The sequence below is a fragment of the Podarcis vaucheri genome, assembly GCF_965113315.1.
Source record: "Podarcis vaucheri genome assembly, chromosome: 2".
Classification (NCBI taxonomy): Eukaryota; Metazoa; Chordata; class Lepidosauria; order Squamata; family Lacertidae; genus Podarcis; species Podarcis vaucheri.
The window spans coordinates 117,887,709-117,913,421 of NC_138760.1; the positions used below are offsets into that span (position 1 = coordinate 117,887,709).

Sequence of the window (25,713 nt, forward strand, 5' to 3'; positions counted from 1 at the left end):
TTGCAAGAGGGTGGTGCATATAAATACTATTTTAAACCAACAGAACCCATAATTCGTGGCTGGTAACGGTCAGCAACCTTTTCCTCCAGTTTACCTAAATGTGTCTTAAAAGCACTCAAGTTGGTGGCCCCCTGGTCAGAGGCGCTTCCCCCATCTTCAACCTCAGCCCTGCTAAGCTGGTTTGAGGAGGAAGGTAAGAAAATAGCTACAAGATGCCCCACTTAATGCCAGTGTTAAAAAGAATCATCTCTTCCCTCCTTCTCCAGAGAACTGCCTTAGGTAGTTTGTTCTTCTGCTTCTATGGCAATCACTTGTGAGTCCGTAAGTGACTGTGGAGGCCAATTCTGGATCCACACATCCTTCCACAGTGGACACAGGTTTCCGGGCAGGAGTTGATCACAGTGTGGATTTGCCAAGCGTGCCTTCCTCTTAGCACATTTCTTCCTTTCATCCCAAGTTTAAGTGTCTTCAAAGCCCACAGCAACTTTGGTAAAGGCTGTTCTCCAATTAGAGCGCTTGCAGCTCAGTGTTTCCCAGTTGTCAGTGTTTATACTACCTTTTTAATATTTGCCTTGAGAGAGTCTTTATTTTGTTGACTACCAGCATTACACTTTCCATTTTTTAGTTTGGAATAGAGTACAGTGGTGCCTCGCAAGACGAAAAGAACCCAATTTTGTGATTCTCGTCTAGCGGTTTTTTCGTCTTGCGAAGCAAGCCCATTGAAGGATTTGCGGATTAGCGCTATTAGCGGCTTATCTGCTGATCGGATCAGCTGATAAGCGGCTTAGCGGCTTAGAAAAGGGGGGGGGAAGGGGAAAAAACCAGCAGGAACTCGCAAGACATTGTCGTCTTGCGAAGCAAGCCCATAGGAAATTCGTTTTGTGAAGCACCTCCAAAACGGAAAACTCTTTCGTCTAGCGAGTTTTCCGTCTTGCGAGGCATTCATCTTGCGGGGCACCACTGTAGTTGCTTTTGAAGACGATCATCAGGCATCCACACAACATGACCAGTCCAACCAAGTTGATGTTGAAGAATCATTGCTTCGACATTGGTGATATTTGCTTCTTCCAGTACACTGGCATTAGTTTGCCTGTCTTCGCAAGTGATGTGAATTCTTTTTCGGAGACACCGTTAATGGAATCTTATGAGGAGAGAGGGCGTTTATAAGTGGTCCATGTTTCACAAGCATACAGTAAGGCTGGCAGACCCCCTACTCACCACCCACCTTTCCCAAGTTACACGGGCCAGGAAAAGACTCGGTAAGTATAAAAAAATACCATCTTTATTGTGAACCGCTACAACTGTGTGTGGTTTTATTTTCTGGGCGAAGGAGGGTGTTGGAGGATAAATATTACAGGGGAGAGGAAGCAGATTTACAGCTTGCAGTAGGAGGGTAGCAGAGATGGTCAGACTCACTCACACACGCACACAAGAAAAGCAGATGCACTACGTTGGGTGGTCAGGTATCAATACAGGAGGCCTTGACTGGCGCAGGGGTGATGGAGGTGCTATAAGCTCCAAGGGAGGTTGAATTCCTGGGGAGGGAGTGGTGTGCAGTGCGTCGCTTCAAAATTTTGGAGGTGCTTCCGGGCCTGTGGAGTGAGAAGGAGAGAAAACAAGGTTAAAATGGATTTCCAATGACAAGATGAGGAAGGCAGTGGGGAAACAACATGCAAACTCAGGCAACGGAAGCAGTAATCCTCTAGTTTTGCCGGAGAATCAGTAACCAATTGTGAGGACACGGGGAGAGGAATGGAAGGAGACAATGAAAGGGCAGAACGTACAGGAAAAGATGCTGAGCTTTGTGATAAAGTATCTCTGCTGCTCTCCACCCCCCACCCCCCAAACTGGTCAGAGGTGAAACTAGGGGTGGGCAAATTTCTCCTTTCTCCTGTCTTTAGTTCACAATGTTTCTGCACAGTTTGCAATTTTGTTTTATTCTTTTAAAAGTTTCCACAAAAAATTTCTTTCTCCTAATCAACAGGGTTTTGCATACAATTATGCCTAATATTTTTTTTTGCAAGCAATTCCCCCTGTGAACGCATTTTTGTATGTTATTTTCACTAATATGTGCATTTGTACACACTTTCCCTTTACACACACACACACGATTGGAGAAGAACGAATTTCGAAGGAGAGTAGTGTTTTGGTTTGTGTGTTGGGAAGCACAAATTATATTAAAGTAAGAACCAAACTCCTTCCTCCTTCCCAGAACTGCTTTTGCTGCCTGCTGGGCAGACCACAATCTTCTACTTTTTTGAAGATCACTCGTGGGCCGAGTAAGATTGTCTTCCATGAACACGGTCTTAACAGTGAGTCTGTACGTGACTGTGGAGGCCAATTCTGGATCCACACGTCCTTCCACAGTGGGTCATAGGTTTCCAGGCGGGAGTTGATCAAGGTGAGGGTTTGCCAAGTGTGCCTTCCTCTTAGTACGTTTCTCCCTTGCGTCCTGAGTTTGAACGTCTTCAAAGCCCACAACACCTTTGGTAAACTGGAGCACTTGCAGGCCAGAGTTTCCCAATTATGGGTGTTTATACTACATTTTAAAAGATTTGCCTTTTGTTGACCGCCAGCATTACGCTTTCCACTTTTAAGTTCGGAATAGAGTACAGTGGTGCCCCGCAAGACGAATGCCTCGCAAGACGGAAAACTCGCTAGACGAAAGAGTTTTCCGTTTTGGAGGTGCTTCGCAAAACGAATTTCCTATGGGCTTGCTTTGCAAGACGACAATGTCTTGCAAGTTCCTGCTGTTTCCCCCCCCCCTTTTTCTAAGCCACTAAGCCGCTTATCAGCTGATCCGATCAGCAGATAAGCCGCTAAAAGCCGCTAATAGCGCTAATCCGCTAATCCGTCAATGGGCTTGCTTCGCAAGACGAAAAAAACGCTGGACGAAGAGAATCACAGAACGGATTCTTTTCGTCTTGCGAGGCACCACTGTAGTTCTTTGGAAGATGATAATCAGGGATCCGAACAACATGACCAGTCCAACCAAGTTGATGCTGAAGAATCATTGCTTCGATACTGGTGATCTTTGCTTCTTCTAGTACACTGGTATTAGTTTGCCTGTCTTCCCAAGTGATGTGGATTTTTTTTCAGAGACACCTTTGATGGAATCTCTCGAGGAGTTGGAGATGGAGTTTATAAGTGGTCCAGTTTCACAAGCATACAGTAAAGTTGGTAGGACAACAGCTTTGTAAACAAGCATTTTGGTTTTGCTGGCTGCCTGCTAGGCAGACCACAATACCAGCACACAGACCACTGCTTCCTGGGGCCCTTTCCTTTGAGGCCAGTTCCACCTACACTGAACCCAGGCAAGGACTGATGGCGGCTGCCACACCTACTTCAAGAGGGATTTGCCCCCTTCATGTTAAAAGGGCCATTTCAAGCCAAGAGAGAGCAATCACAGTCAGCAATGATGGAAGAGGCTGCATTTGGTCTATATATTGATGGACTCCAACTCCCAACATCCCTGACCATTGGCCATGCTGACTATGGTTGTTGGGAGCTGGGAGTCCAGTAAGATCTGGTGATGTCCCCAATCCCTGACCTAGAGGAAGAGGATTCCATCACATCTGCCAGGGCTTTCCAAACTTGGGTCTCCAGTTGTGTTTGGACTACAGTTCCCATCATCCCTGAACACTGGTCCTACAAGCTAGGGATGATGGGAGTTGTAGTCCAAAAGCAGCTGGAGACCCAAGTTTGGAAAGCCCTGGCTAAGTCGGTAGAACATGAGATGCTTAAATCTCAGGACCATTGAACGCAATGCTTTGAAAGAAAATGTGATGAAAATGATGTATAGGTGGTATATTACCCCTGTGAAATTAGCTAAGATGTATCAAATAAGTAATAAATGTTGGAAATGTAAAGAAAAGGAAGGAACTTTTTATCACATGTGGTGGGAATGTAAAAAAGTGAAAAACTTCTGGGAAATGATATATAATGAGAGGAAAAAGATGTTGATATATATATTTATTAAGAAACCAGCAGCATTTTTACTTGGCATTGTAGGAGATGATATTAATAGACAGGATTGTAAAGTTGTTTTTATATGCAATGACGGCAGCAAGAATATTATTGGCACAAAAATGGAAGCAAGAAGAACTACCGACGAAAGAAGAATGGAGGACGAAATTGATGGACTATGCAGAATTAGATAAATTTAACAGGAAGGATTCGAAACCTGCGGGACCAGAGATTCTTAGAAGACTGGAGTAAATATACGAACTACCATATTTTTTGCTCTATAAGACTCACTTTTTCCCTCCTAAAAAGTAAGTGGAAATGTGTGTGTGTGTGTGTGTGTGTGTTATGGAGCGAATGCAGGCTGTGCAGCTATCCCAGAAGCCAGAACAGCAAGAGGCCATCCCAGAAGCCAGATCCCTCTTGCTGTTCTGGCTTCTGAGATTCAGAATTATTTTTTTCTTGTTTTCCTCCTCTAGGTGCGTCTTGTGGTCTGGTGCGTCTTATAGAGCGAAAAATACGGCACTTGAAAAGGAATAGTAATGAACAGATCACGCTAGTAGGATTGCAAGAAGTTTTGTAAGGAGGATTATTGGAAATATTACAAGTAAGACTATGAGGCGAATTATTAGTTAATGATAATTAAGAGTAATAGAGAAAACTAAGAAATGCAGAATAAGTGATAAAGAACAGAAAACCATCAGAGGTGTTGACGGAAGTCAAAAGTATAAGATAAGAAGTTATATTATATGAATGTTGGAAATGATATGTCAAAAAACTAATTATAATCAATCTCAGGACCATTCACTGCATGGCATCCTAGGGATGATGCTGCAGACAGGACCTCGAGATCTGAAGAGCTTTGTGGTCTTTCATCATGGAAAGCTGTATACAAGAAGCCTAAATAAACAGAAAGCCCTAACTCCGACAGGGCAATTGAGGAGGGGCAAAATGACTCGGAACTCACCAGGAACAGTGCAAGCTGCCGTCTTCCTTCAGATGTCATGTCATCACCTTGTTTGAAAAAAAAAAAAGAATAAAGGGATGAGGTTAGCAGGATTGAAACAGGCAGCCGGGACTGGTATGGCCAGCCCAACACAGTCCAGCTTGCCTCTTCTACGGGGATAATTTGATACCACAAAATGTGGGGAGAGATGGCTTTAAAATTGCAACATTTATTACCCACTGCACATCTGTACAGATACCAGAGGGGTTACGGGAGATGCAACACCACACAAACCACGATAACAAAACCACAGAACAGCTAGCTCTCAGCCCACAAGAGAAGCTAAAACTGCAAAGCAGGCTAATAAGAAAGCCAAGGTAATTTTAAGCTGTTTTAGTATTTTAACTTTTGATTGTTTTAAAGTAGGCGTAGGCAAACTCAGATGTTTTGGGACTTCAACTCCCATCCTCCCTGACCACTGGTCCTGTTAGCTAGGGATGATGGGAGCTGTAGTCCCAAAACATCTGGAGGGCTGAGTTTGCCTATGCCTCTTTTAAAGTATGGTTGCTATCTTTTCCTGATTTCATGGTTTCATCTATTTGTAAACCGCCACAGCGGGTGGTGCTGTGGTCTAAACCACTCAGCCTCTCAGGCTTGCCAAATGCAAGGTTGGTGGTTCAAATTCCTGTGATGGGGTGAGCTCCTATAGCTCTGTCCCAGCTCCTGCCAACCTAGCAGTTCGAAAGCACACCAGCGCAAGTAGATAAATAGGTACCACTGCGGCGGGAAGGTAAACAGCATTTCCGTGCGCTCTGGTTTCTGTCACAGTGTCCCATTGTACCAGAAGCAGATTAGTCATGCTGGCCACATGACTCGGAAAGCTGTCTGTGGACAAACACCGGCTCCCTCGGCCTGAAAGCGAGATGAGCGCAGCAATCCCATAGTCAAATTTGACTGGACTTAACCATCCTGGGGTCCTTTACCTTTCCCTAAACCGCTTTGGGGTTTTGTTTTACAATCAGGCAGTGCATAAGTTTTATGAAATAAATAACCCAGGGAAGTCAAACTGTATATTTTTATTGGGAAACTTATTTAATCTGCATGATTGTTAAAAAATTCAAAAATTATATATACAGCTGACCAGTTTCTTGCATTATCTGCTCCACTTGGGACCCATTCCTAAAGTTTTCAACTTCCTCATGGATAATTGCCGCTCAATTTCCCCCCTTTCAAATAGTCTTCATTGGCACCTCTTATACCCACCCATTCCAGCGTTGAGTGGTCTGTTCTAAACTCCCAATTGGTCAAGTTACGTTCAAAGGGACTGGTGGCTCCAAGTTCGCCACTGGCTAATTCCAGCACACGTACCAAGAAGGACAACGGCCCCGGGCCAATCATCCTCATCCTTACTCTTCTGGCGGCTAACGTGGCCACTAGCCAGTTCAAGCCCGATTGGTCATTATTCCATAACCCCGTTTCCATTTCCCTTCCTCGTTATTCCCTCCTGGTTGCTCTTTCCCCCTCTAGCACAGGCCTCACCGACACTCCAGGGAAAATCTTCTCCGTCTTCGGCTTTGTACGACTTCAGGACAGACAGGCACCAGTCGTCCTCCACTTCGTAGCGGCTATAAACAGAGGCTGCAGGGGCAAGGAAGAAGAGGTTAGTGCGAATGAGGACCTGGCTGCCTGAAGGTTTTCAGAGCCAACCGCGCTGCCCTAGCGGCCAAATGGCAAGTTTACTGTCACACTGTGGCACATCCTGGAATTCTAGTTTATCTATTAACCTTTTCTTCCTTGCAGATGAGGTTAATTTGGGTCCAACTTTAGCCCCACTCTCTCATCTTTGGCCACACACCTTATTTTTAAAAAGACAACTGAGCACGCCAATAGGGAATGTATTTCCGCTAACAGGCTGCATTCTCTGCTGGGCATCTATATGCCGGTGGTGGGCAGGGCCAGGGAAACAGGAGTATTTAAAAAATAAATAAATCTTTGCATAGTGGGAAAGATTTGATAAACATTCCCACGTTCCTCTCTCGCCATCCATTCAGGCAAGCAAGAGGTGTTGTCAGTGTTAATCAGGGTTCACAGACACATTCCAGCCAGGCAAAGTTGTATGGTCCAGGGAGAGTCTGTCAGAATGGTTGCATACAGCGCCTGGTCCAGAAGACACTCCCCACGCTATTGTAGAGAGAGTGCTATTCCCTTCTGTTGAGCGACTGCAGCTGTCAAAAGAGCGAGGCGGCAGTAAATCACACCGTTTAAAGTTGGAATTAAGAGTGGTACCTCGGGTTACAGATGCTTCAGGTTACAGACTCTGCTAACCCAGAAATAGTGCCTCAGGTTAAGAACTTTGCTTCAGGATGAGAACAGAAATCGTGCTCCAGCGGCGCAGCAGCAGCAGGAGGCCCGATTAGCTAAAGTGGTGCTTCAGGTTAAGAACAGTTTCAGATTAAGAACGGACCTCCAGAACGAATTAAGTTCTTAACCTGAGGTACCACTGTAACTCTTTATTAGTAAAAAACCCCCACAATCTTCACTTGACTGAGCATCAGACCAGATGAGCACAGCAGCTTATTCTGGTAGGTCTTACCCCAGGCTTCCTCAACCTCGGCCCTCCAGATGTTTTTGGCCTACAACTCCCATGATCCCTAGCTAGCAGGACTAGTGGTCAGGGATGATGGGAATTGTAGTCTTAAAAAGATCTGGAGGGCCGAGTTTGGGGATGCCTGTCTTACCCCATGCATCAGTTGCAGAGACTGAAAGTCCCCGCTTCCCCACAGGTGTCTAAGACCCCTCTTCTCCAGAGCTTTTCCCAAGCAATCGGAGACTGCGCCTGTATGCAGCTAAACTCTCCCCCGCCCTTTTCATGCCTTGTCTGGTTCTGGGACTCCAGTGCGGGAGGGAGCTTGTCGCAAAAGGGAGAGACACCAGTGACTCTACACCAGCCTGACTTATGCCCAGAATGGTCCCCTGACTCGCTCCCAAAAATGATGATGGGCGGTTGCTTCCCAGACGTTAGTGCCCCTCCCCAGCCTGAACCCTTATAAATCAAGCGCTGCCCCACCTCATTTGGCAAAATGCCAAAAACACAGGCCTAAAAAGTTTTTTAAAAAGAAGACATTTGAAGCTTTTGGAGGAACTTCTGTACCGCTGCTAACTTTTACACTTGTCCGCAATACCTGGCCCAACCTAAGGCACTATTGCAGATTTGCACAAGGATAGGTAACGTGAAGGGACATGGGTGGTGCTGTGGGTTAAACCACAGAGCCTAGGACTAGCTGATCAGAAGGTCGGCGGTTTGAATCCCCGCGACGGGGTGAGCTCCTGTTGCTCGGTCCCTGCTCCTGCCAACCTAGCAGTTCAAAAGCACATCAAAGTGCAAGTAGATAAATAGGTACCGCTCCAGTGGGAAGGTAAACGGCGTTTCCGTGCGCTGCTCTGGTTTGCCAGAAGTGGCTTAGTCATGCTGGCCCCATGACCCGGAAGCTGTACGCCTGCTCCCTCGGCCAGGAAAGCGAGATGAGCACCACAACCCCAGAGTTGGTCACGACTGGACCTAATGGTCAGGGGTCCTTTTACCTTTACCTTAGGTAACGTGATATGGTCAAAGGCCTGGAAACGATGCCTTACGAGGAACGGCTAAGGGAGCTGGGCATGTTTAGCCTGGAGAAGAGGAGGTTAAGGGGTGATCTGATAGCCATGTTCAAATATATAAAAGGATGTCACATAGAGGAGGGAGAAAGGTTGTTTTCTGCTGCTCCAGAGAAGCGGACACGGAGCAATGGATCCAAACTACAAGAAAGAAGATTCCACCTAAACATTAGGAAGAACTTCCTGACAGTAAGAGCTGTTCGACAGTGGAATTTGCTGCCAAGGAGTGTGGTGGAGTCTCCTTCTTTGGAGGTCTTTAAGCAAGAGGCTTGACAACCATATGTCAGGAGTGTTCTGATGGTGTTTCCTGCTTGGCAGGGGGTTGGACTCGATGGCCCTTGTGGTCTCTTCCAACTCTATGATTCTATGATATTAGCCTCCAGATGTTGTGGTGCCCAAACTTCCATCAGACCACTGCCCATGCTAGTTGGGGCGGATGGGAGGTTTGTAGCTCACCAGACCTGGAGGAGGACCATGCTGTCTGCTCCGATCCTGGCATTTGCCAATCTTACCTTCCTCCATGGGTGTGGAAGCCTCCAGCCATTCTCGTACGACTCGGATGCCCTCTTCGGCCATGACTTTGGGATACCTGGAGGCAGGGAGAAGCTCGTTGAAACGGATCACAGCCAGCAACAACAAAGAAGGATTAGAAGTGAGGAGAGTCCATGTTGGGTGCAGAGGGAAGGGCAGTGACACAGAGGAGAAGTTAAGAGAGCGTGAAAAAATTGGGTTACCAAAAAATCAGGGTATGTGGCTACCCTGCAGAGACATCACCTTGGCAACAAAGGTCCGTGTAGTTAAAGCTATGGTTTTCCCAGTAGTGATGTATGAAAGTGAGAGCTGGACCATAAAGAAGGCTGATCGCCAAAGAATTGATGCTTTTGAATTATGGTGCTGGAGGAGACTCTGGAGAGTCCCATGGACTGCAAGAAGATCAAACCTCTCCATTCTGAAGGAAATCAGCCCTGAGTGCTCACTGGAAGGACAGATCCTGAAGCTGAGGCTCCAGTACTTTGGCCACCTCATGAGAAGAGAAGACTCCCTGGAAAAGACCCTGATGTTGGGAAAGATGGAGGGCACAAGGAGAAGGGGACGACAGAGAATGTGATGGTCGGACAGTGTTCTTGAAGCTACCAGCATGAGTTTGACCAAACTGCGGGAGGCAGTGGAAGACAGGAGTGCCTTGCGTGCTCTGTTCCATGGGGCCACGAAGAGTCGGACACGACTAAACGACTAAACAACAACAACAATGTGGCTACATGTCAACCCACAAAAGTGCCACGTAATTGATTTTCAGAACCTTTTCAAGTTAGTGGGAAAGCGGGTTTTAGCTTCGCCCTGGCAGTAGTCACGTCACACAGGAGAAAATGTGAGAGCAAGGGAACCGACAATAATTTTGAGATGGTGCAGCTGGGACTGTGATTTCAACATCTGCTCACCTGTGCTGTAACAACTTCAGAAGCAAATCATTCCCTCTGTTGGACATGATGTCTTCAGGAACCCTAGAGAACCAGAAGTGCATAGAGTTAGGACTGTATTACTCTTGTGTATTCTACCAAAGATGACACGGTTTTCCCCTAGGCCATCCTCTTCTCTGAGGGACAGCAATTAAGTAGAAGCAACATTTCCATTATCTCATCGTTCACATCTCAGCTGGGACAGGTACGGCTTAGCAATGCCGGCCGGATAGCAGGCTATTTTTCTCCACTGCAGTTTTTACTCACGTCGTAGTGATGATCTCATCTTTGGTTCTGCGCACCAGCAACACGGGGCCCTGGTATCTGAAGAGGAGGAGACCATGTCAAGGCACATGCGTTGTCTGAAGATTGTATGCTGCTGCTGAAGCTAAGCTAACTGGGCTCAACGAGACAAATGACTGGGAGATTGGCTAGAAGCCATAGGTACGCTGCACTGCAGTTCTCCAAAAGAAGATCAAACTGTCCGAGTAAACCAACCCAAAATATCCTATGTGAAGCAGATACTGGCAAGGTTCAGGCAATCATATCCTGTGAAGACCCTTTGGCTCCTCCCTTTGCACGAGCCACAATGAAACCAAGAAGCTTCTAAGTACAGTGGTACCTCAGGTTACATACACTTCAGGTTACATGCGCTTCACGTTACAGACTCCGCTGACCCAGAAATAGTACCTTGGGTTAAGAACTTTGCTTCAGGATGAGAACAAAAATCGCACGGCGGCAGCAGGAGGCCCCGTTAGCTAAAGTGGTACCTCGGGTTAAGAACAGTTTCAGGTTAAGAACAGACCTCCAGAATGAATTAAGTACTTAACCCGAGGTACCACTGTAATTCTAACTTCCTGTTCTGTCCAAAGCAAGAAACTATGGTTTGGAACACGTCAGGATCACAAACCACAGCTGAAAGTTGATGCTGAGATTTTGGCTTGTTCCTAAGCTGGTAACTGCAGCCTCCCAGTATGGATGAAAATGGGAAGCCGTGGTCAGAAACGTCTTGGTTTAATCGTGTCTTAATGCAAAGGGACCTCACGGCAGGTTCACACATATCTTGGCTTAAAAAGCTGAGATGTGGTGTCCTAAACACAACCGCTGAGTCTGTTGAATTCATGTAACCTAGCTAGCTAAGGGTGTTCATTTGGTATCTTGTGGGGACCTGGGGCCAAATTCCAGTTGAAAGCAGAGGCTGTCATGATTGTAACCACCAAATGGCCAAACCTCGATTTGGAGGCTGGCAACTCACACAGCTTTCATTTTAACTAGGATCAAATTTCTGGTCCTTGGTGGCTCTGAGGGAAAGCATCTAGGAAAGTACTATGTGGATCAGCCCTCAGCAACGTGGTACACCCCAGTTGTCTTTGGTACCGCAATGCCAAGAGCGTGCCAATGGATGATGGGAGATGTAGTCTGGCAATACAGTGGTACCCCGCAAGACGAACGCCTCGGAAGACGAAAAACTCGCTAGACGAAGGAGTTTTTCGTTTTCTTAGCCGCTTCGCAAGACCCATTTCCCTATGGGCTTGCTTCGCAAAACGAAGCTTGCCCCGCAAGCTCCGGGGATAGCGGGGAAGCGCAGCGCTTCTTCCCCGCTGTCCCCGGACCTCTTTTGAAGCAAGGGGCGGCGGGGAGAAGATCGCTTCTCCCCGTTGCCAGCCCCGCAATCTCCGGGACAGAGGGGAAGGCGCGTGCGCCTTCCCCTCTCTCCCCGGACCCCTTTTGAACCAAGGGGCGGCAACGGGGAGAAGCGATCTTCTCCCCTCCGCCCCTTGTTTCAAAAGAGGGGACAGAGGGGAAGGCGCATGCGCCTTCCCCTCTGTCCCCGGAGATTGCGGGGCAGGCAACGGGGAGAAGCAATCTTCTCCCCGCCGCCCCTTGCTTTAAACAGGTCCGGGGACAGAGGGGAAGGCGCGCGGCGCTTCCCCTCTGTCCCCGGATGGTCTCCATAGGAACGCATTGATTGATTTTCAATGCATTCCTATGGGAAACCGTGCTTCGCAAGACGAAAAACTCGCAAGAAGAAAAAACTTGCGGAACGAATTAATTTTGTCTTGCGAGGCACCACTGTATGTGAAAGGCACCAGGCAGCTGAAGGCTAGTAGAAGGCAAAGACTCAAAGTCGGTCTCAGACGGAATTTCCAGCAGCAAGGAAAGAGGTCTCTATTCCTTCTCATTCTGCACAGGATCTGTGTGCCATCCAAATGTTAACACACGGTTATTTCTTTACATTAGCCTATTGGTCTTGCCACAAGAGCCAAAACACATCATGTGTGGTACTAGATTTCTGTCTTGCTACAGACAGACTCTCCCTTGTTCCACAACACAATCTCAATAACTCCCCAATCCCAGTACCACCGGATCTCTCCCCTCAGCACACCAATCAGACAAAACATTTCCGCGAGCTGAGGGAATCCAGTATTTTGTAACCAAGCCAAATCTGCCCTGGCTCCATTTCTTTCTCCCTCCCCCCCCCCAAAGTATTCCTGGTGATTTGGGGATCCCAGCTACTGCTCCAATAAAAGTGACAATCGTTCAGCTGAAGGGTTTAATATTTGACACCACGTGTTTTCCAAGCTGCCTTTCAAAGATAAAGCCACCTGACCGGCAACAAGCCTGAAATTTCATTACAATCGATTCCACCAGAGAGCAATCTGTGCGATGCAGTAAAAGCTTTCAGTCAAAAGCCAAGTAAGGAGGCTGAGTTTTCAAAAACCCTCTTGAAAGGCAGACAGCCAGCTGCAATCCCCTGGGAAGGAAAAACCACCCCATCCATATGGGGACCGTCGGCCTGCCTGTTCTTAAAACCAGCTCATTTCCACCCCGGCTTTTCACTGATATGCAAAGTCCAGCTTCACTATTCCAAAGATTAGATGTCAACACGTTTGCTAATTTCTCCTCATTTTCCTGTCGGCGCTTTTGACTATCCAGTTTTTCCTTCGCTGCCTACCTGCAAAGCTGTTCCCCGTTGTTTAGGTTCAGGTGTTGCCTGACGGTCCTGGTGACCAAGCCCCCTGCGGAAGGAAGGGAAGGCGTTAGATCAGCTTCGTCCACCAGCAAACAAGTCCGTAACCTGGCTTAACTCTCCTCACCCAGAATCACCACTTACTGTGCAGTGGAGATGGGAGAGAGGGCTGGTCACTGACAGGAAGTGGCACAGACAAAATGTACGCTTAGTAGATCCCTCCCCAGAGAGGTTTGACAGGCACCTTCATTGTACACCGTTAGGGAAAAGCATTCCTCTTTAACCAGACTATGGGCTGATGGACACCCAGTGCCTTTTAAAAATGTGTTGGGGAGAGGGAATGTTATTGGGTTGTTTTTGTTTTTATTACAGTGGTACCTCGGGTTACAGACGCTTCAGGTTACAGACTCCGCTAACCCAGAAGTAGTACCTCGGGTTAAGAACTTTACCTCAGGATGAGAACGGAAATCGCACAGTGGCAGCGGGAGGCCCCATTAGCTAAAGTGGTACCTCAGGTTAAGAACAGTTTCAGGTTAAGAACGGACCTCCAGAACGAATTAAGTTTGTAACCAGAGGTACCACTGTACGCATTTTGTGTTTCTACACAGTAGAACCTTGGAAGCTGAATGCCTTGAAACTCATACGTTTCGGCTCCCGGACGATCGAAAACCAGAAGTGAGCGTTGCGGTTTCCGTACGATTTTCGAAAGCCGAACATCTGGCGTGTAGTTTCCGACTGTGTGCAGGAAGCTCCTGCAGCCAATCGGAAGCCACGCCTTGGTTTTTGAACTGGTCTGTGAGTCGAACGGAATCCCGGAACGGATTAAATTCAAGAGCCAAGAGAGGGGCTTCCATTAATTTTCTATTGAAGGAAAAAATTAAAGGAAAAAATAAGGCAAGAATGTGTTAAGATAATTATAGGATAGAAAACAGAGGAAGATGGAAAGGAATTGCTGAAAAAATTAATAGAAGTGGAATACAAAAAGGGCGGTGTGAGGAGGTCGTTGGAAAGAAGCGAATGAAAGATAAGATATTGAAAATGTTTAAGGTGTTTTTAAAATGTTTTTGTTTGTTTTTGTTTTGTTTTGTTAGTTTAATATGTTATGTAGTGTTTTTGTATTGTATTTGTATTGTTCATTTTCTTTTCTTTTTGTTTGTTTGTAGTGTTGTGTTGAAACTGTTCGAAAAGTAATAAATATCATTTTTTTTTAAAAAAGAGGGGCTTCCAAGGGTGCTAGGGTGCTGAATGGTTTGAGCACTTGCATATTAACTCTCTGTTTGAGCACTTGCATATTAACTTTCAAAACAAACAAATAAAAGGGTCTGAAACCATTTGAGCATAGAAAAGATGTGCATTTTCTGTTTTCTTCCCCTTACTCCAGCTTTCCGGCATGACCTTGAGGGCGAGAGGAACGAGGTCATCGAAGGAGGCGTCCAGAATAAGGGCACTGACATCCGGGTACGACATGGCGGCCCAAGTGGCTGTTGGGTTGGAGGAGAGAAGAGAGAGACAAGAGGAGTTATTGGAGAACTCAAATGTGCGCTGGACGGAGCATCGACGCCACTCCTCTCCCCTGTTTGACTACCACAAAGTATTGACTCCTTCCCATCCTAAGGCTGAGGTTTCCTGCTCCCAAAACTTATAATATTATTCCAACTCCCCGCTCTTGTTTATGGCTAGAAATATCAGAACAGTTTGTTTCTTGAAGGCATGGACATGCCTTGTTTGCACCGGCTTATAGAAGGAGAACTTACTGGCGGACCGTACATTGTGTCAACTTGTGGGGGAAATGACAGGTGCTATATGGACTTTCCATCTCTGGGCACAAATACCCCCCTCGCCTAATTCCAGGGAGATGACATCATGTGGCCACTGAGACCATTTAACACCAGTCCTGAAAAACCAACATTGGCTCTCAGTATGTTTCCGAGCACAATTCAAAGTGTTGGTGCTGACCTTTAAAGCCCTAAACGGCCTGCCTCGGCCCAGTATACCTGAAGGAGCGTCTCCACCCCCATCGTCCAGCCCGGACACTGAGGTCCAGCTCCGAGGGCCTTCTGGCGGTTCCTTTGCTAAGAAAAGTGAGGTTACAGGGAACCAGGCAGAGGGCCTTCTCGGTGGTGGCGCCCTCCCTGTGGAATGCCCTCCCATCAGATGTCAAGGAAATAAACAACTATTTGACTTTTAGAAGACATCTGAAGGCAGCCCTGTTTAGGGGAGCTTTTAATATTTGATGTTTTATTTTGCTTTTAATTCTGTTGGGAGCCACCCAGAGTGGGTGGGGAAACCAGCCAGATGGGTGGGGAATAAATAATAAATTATTATTATTAGGCCTTCAAGAGGGGTTTCCCTCACAAGGCCCTGCACATATTCCCAGGAATCCAGGGCAAATTGCATGCTGTCGTTCTCCTGCCTGTTCCAGCCCATCTCTGGTTAATCCCTTTCCCCCTGCCTATCAATGCCTCACAGCTCTGGCTAGCAGTGCTTCTTACCTGTAAAGCCCCCAATGGACCAGGCATAGAGGATGATGTCCTCAGGGAAGAAGCCCAAGCGGTGGATGGCATACTGCATCACTACATCCATGGCGTTGGCTTCATTCTGAGGCAGCGGCACTCCCTGAGGCAGGAGAGGGAAATGGTCAGTGCAAGGAGAGGCTGGGAGTGAAGACTCTTGGGAGAGCTGGGGGGATGGCATGTGCCTGATCAAAGAGAGCTTTCCTTTCCTCTCTGCTTCCTCTCGCTTTTACAGTGGTACCTCGGGTTACATACGCTTCAGGTTACAGACTCCGCTAACCCAGAAACAGTGCTTCAGGTTAAGAACTTTGCTTCAGGATGAGGACAGAAATCGGACGGCGGCAGCGAGAGGTCCCATTAGCTAAAGTGGTAAAGAACAGTTTCAGGTTAAGAGTGGACCTCCGGAACGAATTAAGTACTTAACCCGAGGTACCACTGTATTTTATTTTATCCTTCAGGCAAACCTCCTTTCCCAATTCTTCCTCCTTCCCCATTCCTTTTGTGTCATGTCTTTGAGAGACTGTGAACCTGAAAGCAGGGGCTGTCTAGCTAAGCGATCTTTGTAAGCTGTCCCGGAAACCGTCTCAATTGAAGAGCGGGGTAAAAATGCTTCAGTTAACAATGGACAAACAATCGCTCGCTTGCCCCCTTGAGAAGGGGCCTGTCAGGGGCTGGGCTGAGGAGGAATGGTGGGGACCGCCTCCCCCTTCTCCTGAACCTTCCTGAGAACAGGAGGACGGTACAGTGGTACCTTGGTTCTCAAACGCCTTGGTACTCAAACAACTTGGAACCCAAACACTACAAACCCAGAAGTAAGTGTTCCAGTTTGTGAACTTTTTTCGGAAACCGAACGTGCTCCGTTTTGAGTGCCTCAGTTCTGTCTGAGCCATGTGGGGAATGAGAGACTTTAGGACAGAAGAGGCAGCTTCAACACCTGGAAACAATTCACACGCAGTTACGATGAGCCCTGAATTGCAGCGGGTTGGGCTAGATGACCGCTGGGGTCCCTTCCAACTCTACAATTCTGTGATCGTACGACAAGCCCACTTGAAATAGGAGTCATTGCTATTTGTTCAGAAGCACCTGCAATTCTCTTCAGGAAGAAAGCTACCACTTTGCCAATTTTGCCTTGCTGCATAAGAACATGATGCTACAGGACATGGGTTTGGGGGGTTTTGTGTGCGAGAATCTCCAGCGCTGATCCAGTGCTAAACGAGGGCCTTCTCGGTAGTGGCACCTGCCCTGTGGAACGCCCTCCCATCAGATGTCAAGGCAATAAACAACTACCTGACATTCAGAAGACATCTTAAGGCAGCCCTGTTCAGGGAAATTTTTAAAGTGTGATATTTTTTTTTATTATTATTAATAATAATAATAATAATAATAATAATAATAATAATAATAATTATTATTATTATTATTATTATTATTATTATTATTGGAACGGCATTCTATCCCCGCAACCTGGATGGTAGGACCTACCCTTCCTTGTGGAAGGACCAATTGCTGTGCTGCTCTCTCTTTTATTAAGGGAGACAGTGCAAAGCAGAGAGCAGAGACCAGGAAGAGAGAAGCCTTGATATCCAGAATTCCGAGTGACTTGAGGAAATGTCTAAATGAAAGGGCACATCTTTCTCACCACTGGAGGCAGGCAGGCACCCACCGCCCCTGTGCCCGATTCCAAATGGGTCCGTCCATCTAAATTGGATTTATCCAGACAATACCCACCGGATGCCCTAAAAGTAACCCAATTTAAAATCTCGGCGTAACTTGCAAACAGTATGCTCAATAATTGCAAGCAGTATGCTCAATAATTTAACAATTAGACTTGGACAACAGCCTGGATTGGAAGATTGGAATGGAATCAGGAAAAGCTGCGCTAGTAAACAGACAGTTGAAAAAATATATATACACAAACAAAGCTGTACTCGATGGAGGAAAGGATAAATGATTTCTGACATGATTGAGAAAGGCATGTGGAAAATATGAGAACAACAAGAGGAAGGCAGGAACGAAGATACTGGAGATATACTACAGAGGTCCAGACTATGGGAAGCCCAGAACAAATTACAGTGGTACCTCGGGTTAAGTATTTAATTCGTGCTGGAGGTCCGTACTTAACCTGAAACTGTTCTTAACCTGAAGCACCACTTTAGCTAATGGGGCCTCCTGCTGCCGCTGCACCGCCGGGTCACGATTTCTGTTCTCATCCTGAAGCAAAGTTCTTAACCTGAAGCACTATTTCTGGGTTAGCGGAGTCTGTAACCTGAAGCGTATGTAACCTGAAGCGAGGTACCACTGTAATAATTAATAATTTGGACTGTAATTTGGTTGTTTTTTTAGTTTATTGTTTTTAATTGGATTATGATTATATGGATATGTTAATAGACTGTTTTTATTGGAAAATTTTAAAAAAATGATTTAAAAAACAAAAAATAATAAAATCTTGACGTAACTCACCGTGCTGCCTGCAAATCCGGGGTGATTCCATCCCAGCACTGAGAATCCAGCTAAAAGAGAAAGAGAGAGGGTGAATTCATAGGAGGTAAGGCTGTCACTGGGCACGATGGCTGCGTTTAAACTTGACCGTCAAGAGGCAGTGCGCCTCTAAACATTGGTTGCTGGAAATCGCAAGTGGGGAGAGGTGCTGTCATGGGTGACTGGCATGATGATGATGATGATGATGATGATGATACAATTTGTATATTGCCCTATACCTGTAGATCTCAGGGTGATCCACAACATAAAATCACAATGTATACATTTTTTTTTTTTAAATATTTTATTAAGGATTTTCTTGTTTTACAGAAGTGTAGTGCCTCATTTTTGGTTTGTTTTTTTTCATGTAACATTTTTACAAATCCATTTCATTTGTTGAGGCATTAGGGGGAGAAGAAAAAAGAGAGAGAGAAGAAAAAGGGGGGTGGCAGGAGGGAAGATGGATGGGGGTGGGGTCGGGTGGCGGTGTTTCTATTATGTTTAATGTGTGTAGAGTTTGGTGTCAGCGTTGTTTGTGTTGTTCACTTGTGTTCCTTTGGTGGAGAGAGAGGTTGGGGTTGGCCTAGGGTGTGATTGTTTGCTTGTGATTGGCTGTGGTGATCTTTGTTTTCGTGTGTGAGTGAGGTGGGTGGGTGTTTTGGATCAGGTTAGCCATATTGATTTGTATGCTGTTGGTGGATTATTGTCAATGTCCTGTTGGGCTGTGTGTGTAATAAAGGGGAGCCATACCGGGGTGAAGGTGTCTTCTTCTGTTTGTCCCCGTGTCAGTTTCAGTTTGTTAGTTAATTTTTCTAGTAGGGCTGTTTCCCATACTATTTGGTACCATTGGTCCATGCTTACTCCTGACAGGTCTCTCCAGTGTCTGGTTATGGTGTTTCTGGTTGCTGAGAGCAGGTGGGTTATGAGTTCTTTGTGGTGTAAATGGGCATTGTTGTCTTGGAAGATGTTTAGTAGGGCCAATTCTGGGGTGATGTCTATTACTTGCTTAGTTATTGTACATATTTCTTGTATGGCTGTCGTCCAGAATAGTTGGATTTTGGGACACTCCCACCACATGTGGAGGTATGTGCCTGTAGAGGTGCACCCTCTCCAGCATTTTGGTGAGGTTCCTGGGTGTATTAGCGCTAGTTTCCTTGGTGTTAGGTACCACCTGTAGGTGAGTTTCAATGTGAGTTCTTTTCTTTTCGTTGATATGGATTTAAAGGGGGGGTTAGACCACATTCTGGTCCATTGAGTGGGGTTAATCTCATAGCCTATGTCATTCTCCCATTGTTTTTTGATTGCGTCTAGGGGATTTGCGGGATTTTGGAGTATTATTTTGTATATTGCGGATACCGTCCCTTTACCGTTTCCCTTTGTTGTTAGGAGGAGGTTTTCGAAGGTTGTCAGGGGCCTAGTTGCTGCTGATTTTACTGTTGGGTTGTTTAAGAGGGCGTGTAGTTGGTGTTGTGTTAACCAGGGCATTTGGGTGTCTTCTAGTTTGTCTTGTATTTATAAAAATAACAATGTATACATTTTAAAAATAAAGACAACCCCATAATCCTCCTCTCTTCCACAACACATTCTAAAAGGGCATTGGATGTTAATCAGCCAAAGGCCTGGTTAATGAGGAATGTATCTCATGAACAAGGGCGTGGAAAGCCCAGCAGGTCCCCACGAGCTTCACAAAATGTCGCCTCTGCTTCTTTGGTCGAAGGACATTTTCACTTGTTAGCCTGTTCGTGCGGCGCCACTTCCAAGTTGCAATAAACAAGGAATTGCCATTCATTTTATCAAGTGGAACAGCACCTGAAGTACAGCATTTGGGGAGCAGAAGAAGGAAAGATCGGTTTTTTCTCCCCAGCAAGATTTGAACGTATCAGTGCCGAGCATCTCTCTGCATCCCAGGGAAGGGCACGTATTAGTGGAGAGTTGCGCAGATGATAAAGTCACCTGCTTTCTGGTTCAGTCGCAGAAATATCTGAAGAGGCAGGAAAAGGCAATTCACAAGTCCCCAGCACCACAGTCAAAAATTCCTGCATCAGGTTCTGGGAATCAGAACGTCTTGACTGAGCAACTCTGTCCAAGCTGGAAAAACAGAACTAGAACGGTTGCGCCCAAATGTGCTTCCCTCTCTCAAACAGCACAATGCAAAGTTCCATTCTAACCCTAACAGTTTTGCTTTGTTTTTTGGTGGGGAAAAAGAGAGACTTGAATCATACCATCCAGCGGGGTGGAGAGGCAGCCAACTTCATAAAAGCCCGCATTTCCTTCACAGCAAATAACCTGCAGAGAAAAAGGGAGAGAGGGAAGCTATTATGTTTGAAGCCAGCAGATGTACCTTGCAGCAAGCCAAATCTGGAGGAACGTCTGCACCCCCATTGTTCAGCCCGGACACTGAGGTCCAGCTCCGAGGGCCTACTGGCAGTTTCCTCACTGTGAGAAGTGAGGTTACAGGGAACCAGGCAGAGGGCCTTCTCGGTGGTGGCGCCCGCCCTCCCACCAGATGTCAAGGAAATAAACAACTACAGTGGTACCTCGGGTTAAGTACTTAATTTGTTCTGGAGGTCTGTTCTTAACCTGAAACTGTTCTTAACCTGAAGCACCACTTTAGTTAATGGGGCCTACTGCTGCTGTGCCAATGTACGGTTTCTGTTCTCATCATGAAGCAAAGTTCTTAACCCGAGGTAATATTTCTGTTGGGAATCATTCTGGGTTGTGACTTGGCAGAGTCAAAGGAAATGTATGGTGCTATTACAATTTGTTGGAAAAGAATATGTAAGGAAAACAATAAAAATTCACTTGCAAAAAAAAAAAAAAGAATAGAAACATGTTTATACCTTTAAGTACAGTTTTTGTGAGCTCTGGGCTACTGGTTGCAGCTGGCCATGGCTACAAAAGGACAAAAGCTGCAGTTTGAACGCTGCCTGTAGGGAAAACACCCACAAGCTTTGCTGTTTGTTGTTTTGAAATAAAACCTTTATTTAATTTGGTTTTACACCTGTCTCATGGAGTCAGAGTCTCTGTCATCTGCCACCAGTGGAAAATCCCCCTCTAACAATTTCTGGGTAAGTGGAGTCTGTAACCTGAAGCGTATGTAACCTGAAGTGTATGTAACCCGAGCTACCACTGTATCAGACTTTTAGAAGACATCTGAAGGCAGCCCTGTTTAGGGAAGTTTTTAATGTTTTATTGTGTTTTTAATATTCTGTTGGGAGCCGCCCAGAGTGGTCAGATGGGCGGGGTATAAATAAATTATTAAGTATTATATTATTATTATTATTATTATCATCGCTTTCCTTCATCTCTTGCCCCTGCACAGCACTGGATGAATGAACAAGATCTTAGTCCTTGGGTGTCAACTCACCAGTTTCCTGCCTTGGGGCTCAGAGGTCTCTCTGCGGTCCATGAACATGGTGTCGATTTCATTTCCATCGCAAGCCGCCAGTTTCGCTCGCTTCCCGTTGCACTGCAACATACAAGAGGGACAGAGCACAGTTGGGATTTAAGCCTCTTAGCTCCCCAGGTGCAAAACGAAGCCGGGAAGCAGCACTTCCGTGCCGTCCGGCTACGGAGAAACTGATCGCAGCTAGCTGGCACTCACTTCCTCCACCAGCCGGGCCTGCCCTTGGAGCAACATGGGCATGAGGGCCTTCTGCAGCAGATACACGGAGCCTGGGTACAGCATGCGTCGTCCAAAGGTGTGAGCCACTATGAAGCTGTCAAGAAATAAAGGAAAAATAAGGGATCGGTGTCTCCAAAGTATGCAACCACCATGCTGAGCTTTGCACTGAAGGAGTCTCCAACCATGGATGGAAAACTCAGTGGAAGTTTTGGGGCTAATTGCACCCCCAGTCAACCACGCTCTGGGCTCTTCAACTTCTTGCACCCATGACAAAAACAAACAAGCAGACAAATGAAGAACTGTAATGATCAGGTGGGATTGCTATGAGGAATTATAACAAATATAGAGTAAGCCATCTGTGTCAGCAATGAAAGCATTGCGTTGACTGGGTTTAAACTATTTTGATATGATTCTTGATCAATCCACACCTTTGCAACCCTGTTCCATTTCTCTTTCTTCACAAGTCACGTACACACTTAGACAGACAGACGTCCTGGGTCATCAAAGACAGTGGGCAGTTTCTTTGCTGTAGCTTTTCTGATATGTTAATCCCAGGATGTTAATCTTAGGGCCAGGAAACAGGTCTCACATAAAGGTGGTAATGATCGCTGTCCTCCTGGCCATCTTTCTTATCATGTGTATTGATTGTTTATGACCTCCAGGGTTGCTGAATGCACTCCTTTGTAGTTTTCATTCATTTACCCAAAAGTATGCATGCCTAACTAGTGTTTGTAGTTTAACTTTGTCCCCACGTGGGGTTTGTTGAAATGCTCAGAAGAAATCTGATTTGTTCTTACGAACACTCTGTAAAAAGTTCTTTTGTGAATAAAACAACCTGGGCTGAGGGGTAGAGAGACAGATTATTATACGCAGCCTTCTCAGAGTCTTGCTAGCTCAAGCTTCTGTGTGTATTCTTACTAATCAGAGTTCAATCCTTCCTTTACTTTGAGAACGCCTCAAAGAACCTACCCTCATGACACCGACCCAATAACTCTGCACATATACTAAGGAAAATAAGGATCGTTACCCGCCTTCTTTCTCCCACCAACCTCACCATGTCTATGACAACAATGTCTCACAGCGAATATAACTGACCTGTAGAAAGGACTCTATGAATTGAAAACAGAGACCCTGGTTAACTATGAAAACCCTACCCTAAGTAGGATATGAGACAGCCAGTCTTTAGAGCACATTCCAGTTGGGCTCCTGGCATGTCAGAGGCCAAACGCTGATAACTGTGGGCATCAGCAGGCAGGGGCTCATGCTTCTGAGCTATAATTTGCAAAAGGGCAAAGAGCGAAAAAGGAGGTTTACCTGGCAATCTGGCAGGGCAGCTTCTTAAGGGCGTGGAGAAAGCCGTTGACAGCACTCCGGTGCTTTGGTTCTGACCGCAACAGGGGAACGTTTCGGGAATCTGACCTGCAGGAGGGAGTTGGAAGTGACTACCCCGACTTTTCTCTGGTGCCCTTCAGGTGCTCTGGGAGCTACAAGACCCGTCAGCTCCATGCCCCAAACATCTGGAGGGCAACAGGTTAGCGGAGAACATATGCACATCTGGGAGGTAAATAGGCAGCTACGTACCCCAACTAAAAGATGAAGGGACCCCTGACCGTTAGGTCCAGTCGTGGCCGACCCTGGGGTTGCGGCGCTCATCTCGCTTTACTGGCCGAGGGAGCCGGCGTACAGCTTCCGGGTCATGTGGCCAGCATGACTAAGCCGCTTCTGGTGAACCAGAGCAGCGCATGGAAATGCCATTTACCTTCCCACCGGAGTGGTACCTATTTATCTACTTGCACTTTGACGTTCTTTTGAACTGCTAGTGGGCAGGAGCAGGGACCGAGCAACGGGAGCTCACCCCATCGCGGGGATTCGAACCGCCGACCTTCTGATCGGCAAGTCCTAGGCTCTGTGGTTTAACCCACAGCGCCACCCGCGTCCCTTCTACTTTTTGCACATTACCCCAACTAGGTAATGTGCAAAATTGAGGCGCTGGAATTTACATACATTTGCCGGTGAATGTGCAAAGTCTCCAAGGAAGAATGTGCACAGCAACCAGAAATGTATGAAATGTCTCAACCGATGAATGCTCTTTCCACATCACTTGGAGACGTCATGCATTGGCTAGGATGCAAATCCCCAGCTAATGCTGGGGATGTCTGGAGATCCTGGATAGCTCAGTGGGTTAGAGCGTGGTGCTGATAACGCCATGGTTGCAGGTTTGATCCCTGCATGGGATGGCTGCATATTCCTGCAGTGCAGGGGGTTGGAACAGATGATCCTCAGGATCTCTTCCAACTCTACAATCCTAGGATTGTGGACATTGCTGGACCTTTATGCACATTCACATCTACCGAAGCATAACATGATTAACTATATAAGGGAAGCCTATAGCACGAAACACCGGCTTTTCCTAAGCGAGAGCTGCCTTCATGGGTAAGGAATATGGAGAGTGGAGAAGAGACTAGGAGGCCAGACTCCTGTTTCCTCCCAACCCACTCACCGACTCGTAGCTTCATCCCACCGGAAATCCACAGGCCAGCTCCGGAAATCAAAGTTGTAACTGGCGAGTTTCTTCTGCAATGCGGAGAAAGCGTGAGAAAAATCACGGATGTAGACGCTGAATCAATGGGTCAACAAAGCTTCTGGCTCAATAGCCTTTCAGACACAGGCTGGGAAGGAGGCAAACCTTTCACCTATTTCAGCTGACGCTCAATATTTTCCCCAGGATCAACTAACCTTTCCCGGGATCAATTGAGAAGCATGTGTCAGGCTTCTGGGAATCAGCTTCCTCCCCTTTGGCCACAGATAAGCAGAACAAAGGAAAAGGAGTCTTTGTACCAGTTAGAATCTTTAATAATCACAGCGAGAGACACAGAACGCATCTCTCTAGAACAGCGGCGCTCCCAATTAAGGTTTACTCCCCTTCCGTCCCTATTAATCTACACCACTCCTATGTCTTGTAACCTGAGTCCGTACCCTCTGTGCTTTCAGTTCTGCCACTTTCTCAGCTCTCCTTAACCTTGGGGAAAGCGGATGGATGCTTTCCAGAGACAGTGAATCTGTTAAGCCTCTCTCTTCCAGTGTTTCTTCTCCAAGCTGTTCCCCATCCAGTATTTCCCAGCTGCTGCCTTCTGAACTACGCCCCTCTGCAAGGCACTGTTCCAAATCTATACTGTCCTCCTGCTTCTGGGAAGATTCAGGATCAGGAGGAGGGGGTGGCTGCCACTGGCGAGGAGTAAGTCTAAACAGATCAGGAATGGGGAACCTGCGGCCTTCTAAATGTTGGGATTGCAGCTCCCAGAGGGGAGTCAGGAGATGATGGGTGGGCCTTGGGAGACAATCAGGATGGGGTCTGTCAATCGCTGCCACTCTTACCTTGTGCTCAGGAGTGCCATACCGGTGTGCATCCTCTAGGATGGTGATGAACTGGATATACTGGGGGTTTGTCCAGCGACCGATGCCTGAGAAGAGGAGGAAAAGCTTTCAAGGACTGAAGCCCCACAGCATCTGGCTGCCTCTTCTGCTTCAGCACCCACAAAGCACCACCTCCCCACTCACTTTCTTCCCACCCTTCCTCAAAAGCTCTCTCTTCTATGAAGCCTTTCGTTTAACCCCTTGATATCACAAATATTATTGCTGTCGTTCTCGCCCACTGGCCGTTCTCCTGGTCAAAAGTGTTGTTTGGAAGCTCCTTGGGGCACAGACGTGACTTTATTCCTTGCGCTACCCTGCCAAGGTGGGTTGAATCCAAGTAAGTCAAAATCTGAAGCAGACTCGCTGGAACCAGTGGCGACCAACTAAAGTCCATTGATGTCAGCCAGCCTGCTTTTGCGTATGAGCTGGACGCAAACCATCATGTTTGCTTCGCTTAATCTGCTGTTTTCTTTCTGTTTTACTCATTTTATAATTGTGGTGTGGTGTGATAGCTTCTAGGTTGCTTCCCCTCCCCCTTTGTGAGCTTAAATGCATTGATGGCCCTACATAAAAAATATGAATCGGACAATTTCATGCCACCAAAATCCAAAGCAGGCAATGGTGGCTCTTGACTCAACGGATAAGGTTTCCAAGACATTGTTGGGTTCCAGTCAATGCTGGTCCTACTTGGA

General features: G+C 46.6%; 1 protein-coding gene across 1 annotated transcript in view; it reads right to left on the bottom strand.

Moving 5' to 3' along the window:
• Window positions 1-1,264: 1,264 nt before the first annotated feature.
• ABHD16A (abhydrolase domain containing 16A, phospholipase) overlaps window positions 1,265-25,713 on the bottom strand; it is a 36,346-nt gene continuing 11,897 nt past the window's right edge. Inside the window, exons 5-20 of the mRNA XM_082210008.1 lie at window positions 24,983-25,068; window positions 24,108-24,181; window positions 22,922-23,026; window positions 21,587-21,701; window positions 21,350-21,451; window positions 20,205-20,268; window positions 17,965-18,014; window positions 15,484-15,607; window positions 14,368-14,472; window positions 12,977-13,040; window positions 10,288-10,344; window positions 10,003-10,065; window positions 9,076-9,152; window positions 6,449-6,547; window positions 4,931-4,977; window positions 1,265-1,592 (exon numbers count right to left, since the gene is read on the bottom strand). Of these exons, the coding sequence (XP_082066134.1) occupies window positions 1,509-1,592; window positions 4,931-4,977; window positions 6,449-6,547; window positions 9,076-9,152; window positions 10,003-10,065; window positions 10,288-10,344; window positions 12,977-13,040; window positions 14,368-14,472; window positions 15,484-15,607; window positions 17,965-18,014; window positions 20,205-20,268; window positions 21,350-21,451; window positions 21,587-21,701; window positions 22,922-23,026; window positions 24,108-24,181; window positions 24,983-25,068 (1,316 nt within the window). The 3' untranslated portion in view covers window positions 1,265-1,508. The remainder of the gene's footprint in view (window positions 1,593-4,930; window positions 4,978-6,448; window positions 6,548-9,075; window positions 9,153-10,002; window positions 10,066-10,287; window positions 10,345-12,976; window positions 13,041-14,367; window positions 14,473-15,483; window positions 15,608-17,964; window positions 18,015-20,204; window positions 20,269-21,349; window positions 21,452-21,586; window positions 21,702-22,921; window positions 23,027-24,107; window positions 24,182-24,982; window positions 25,069-25,713) is intronic.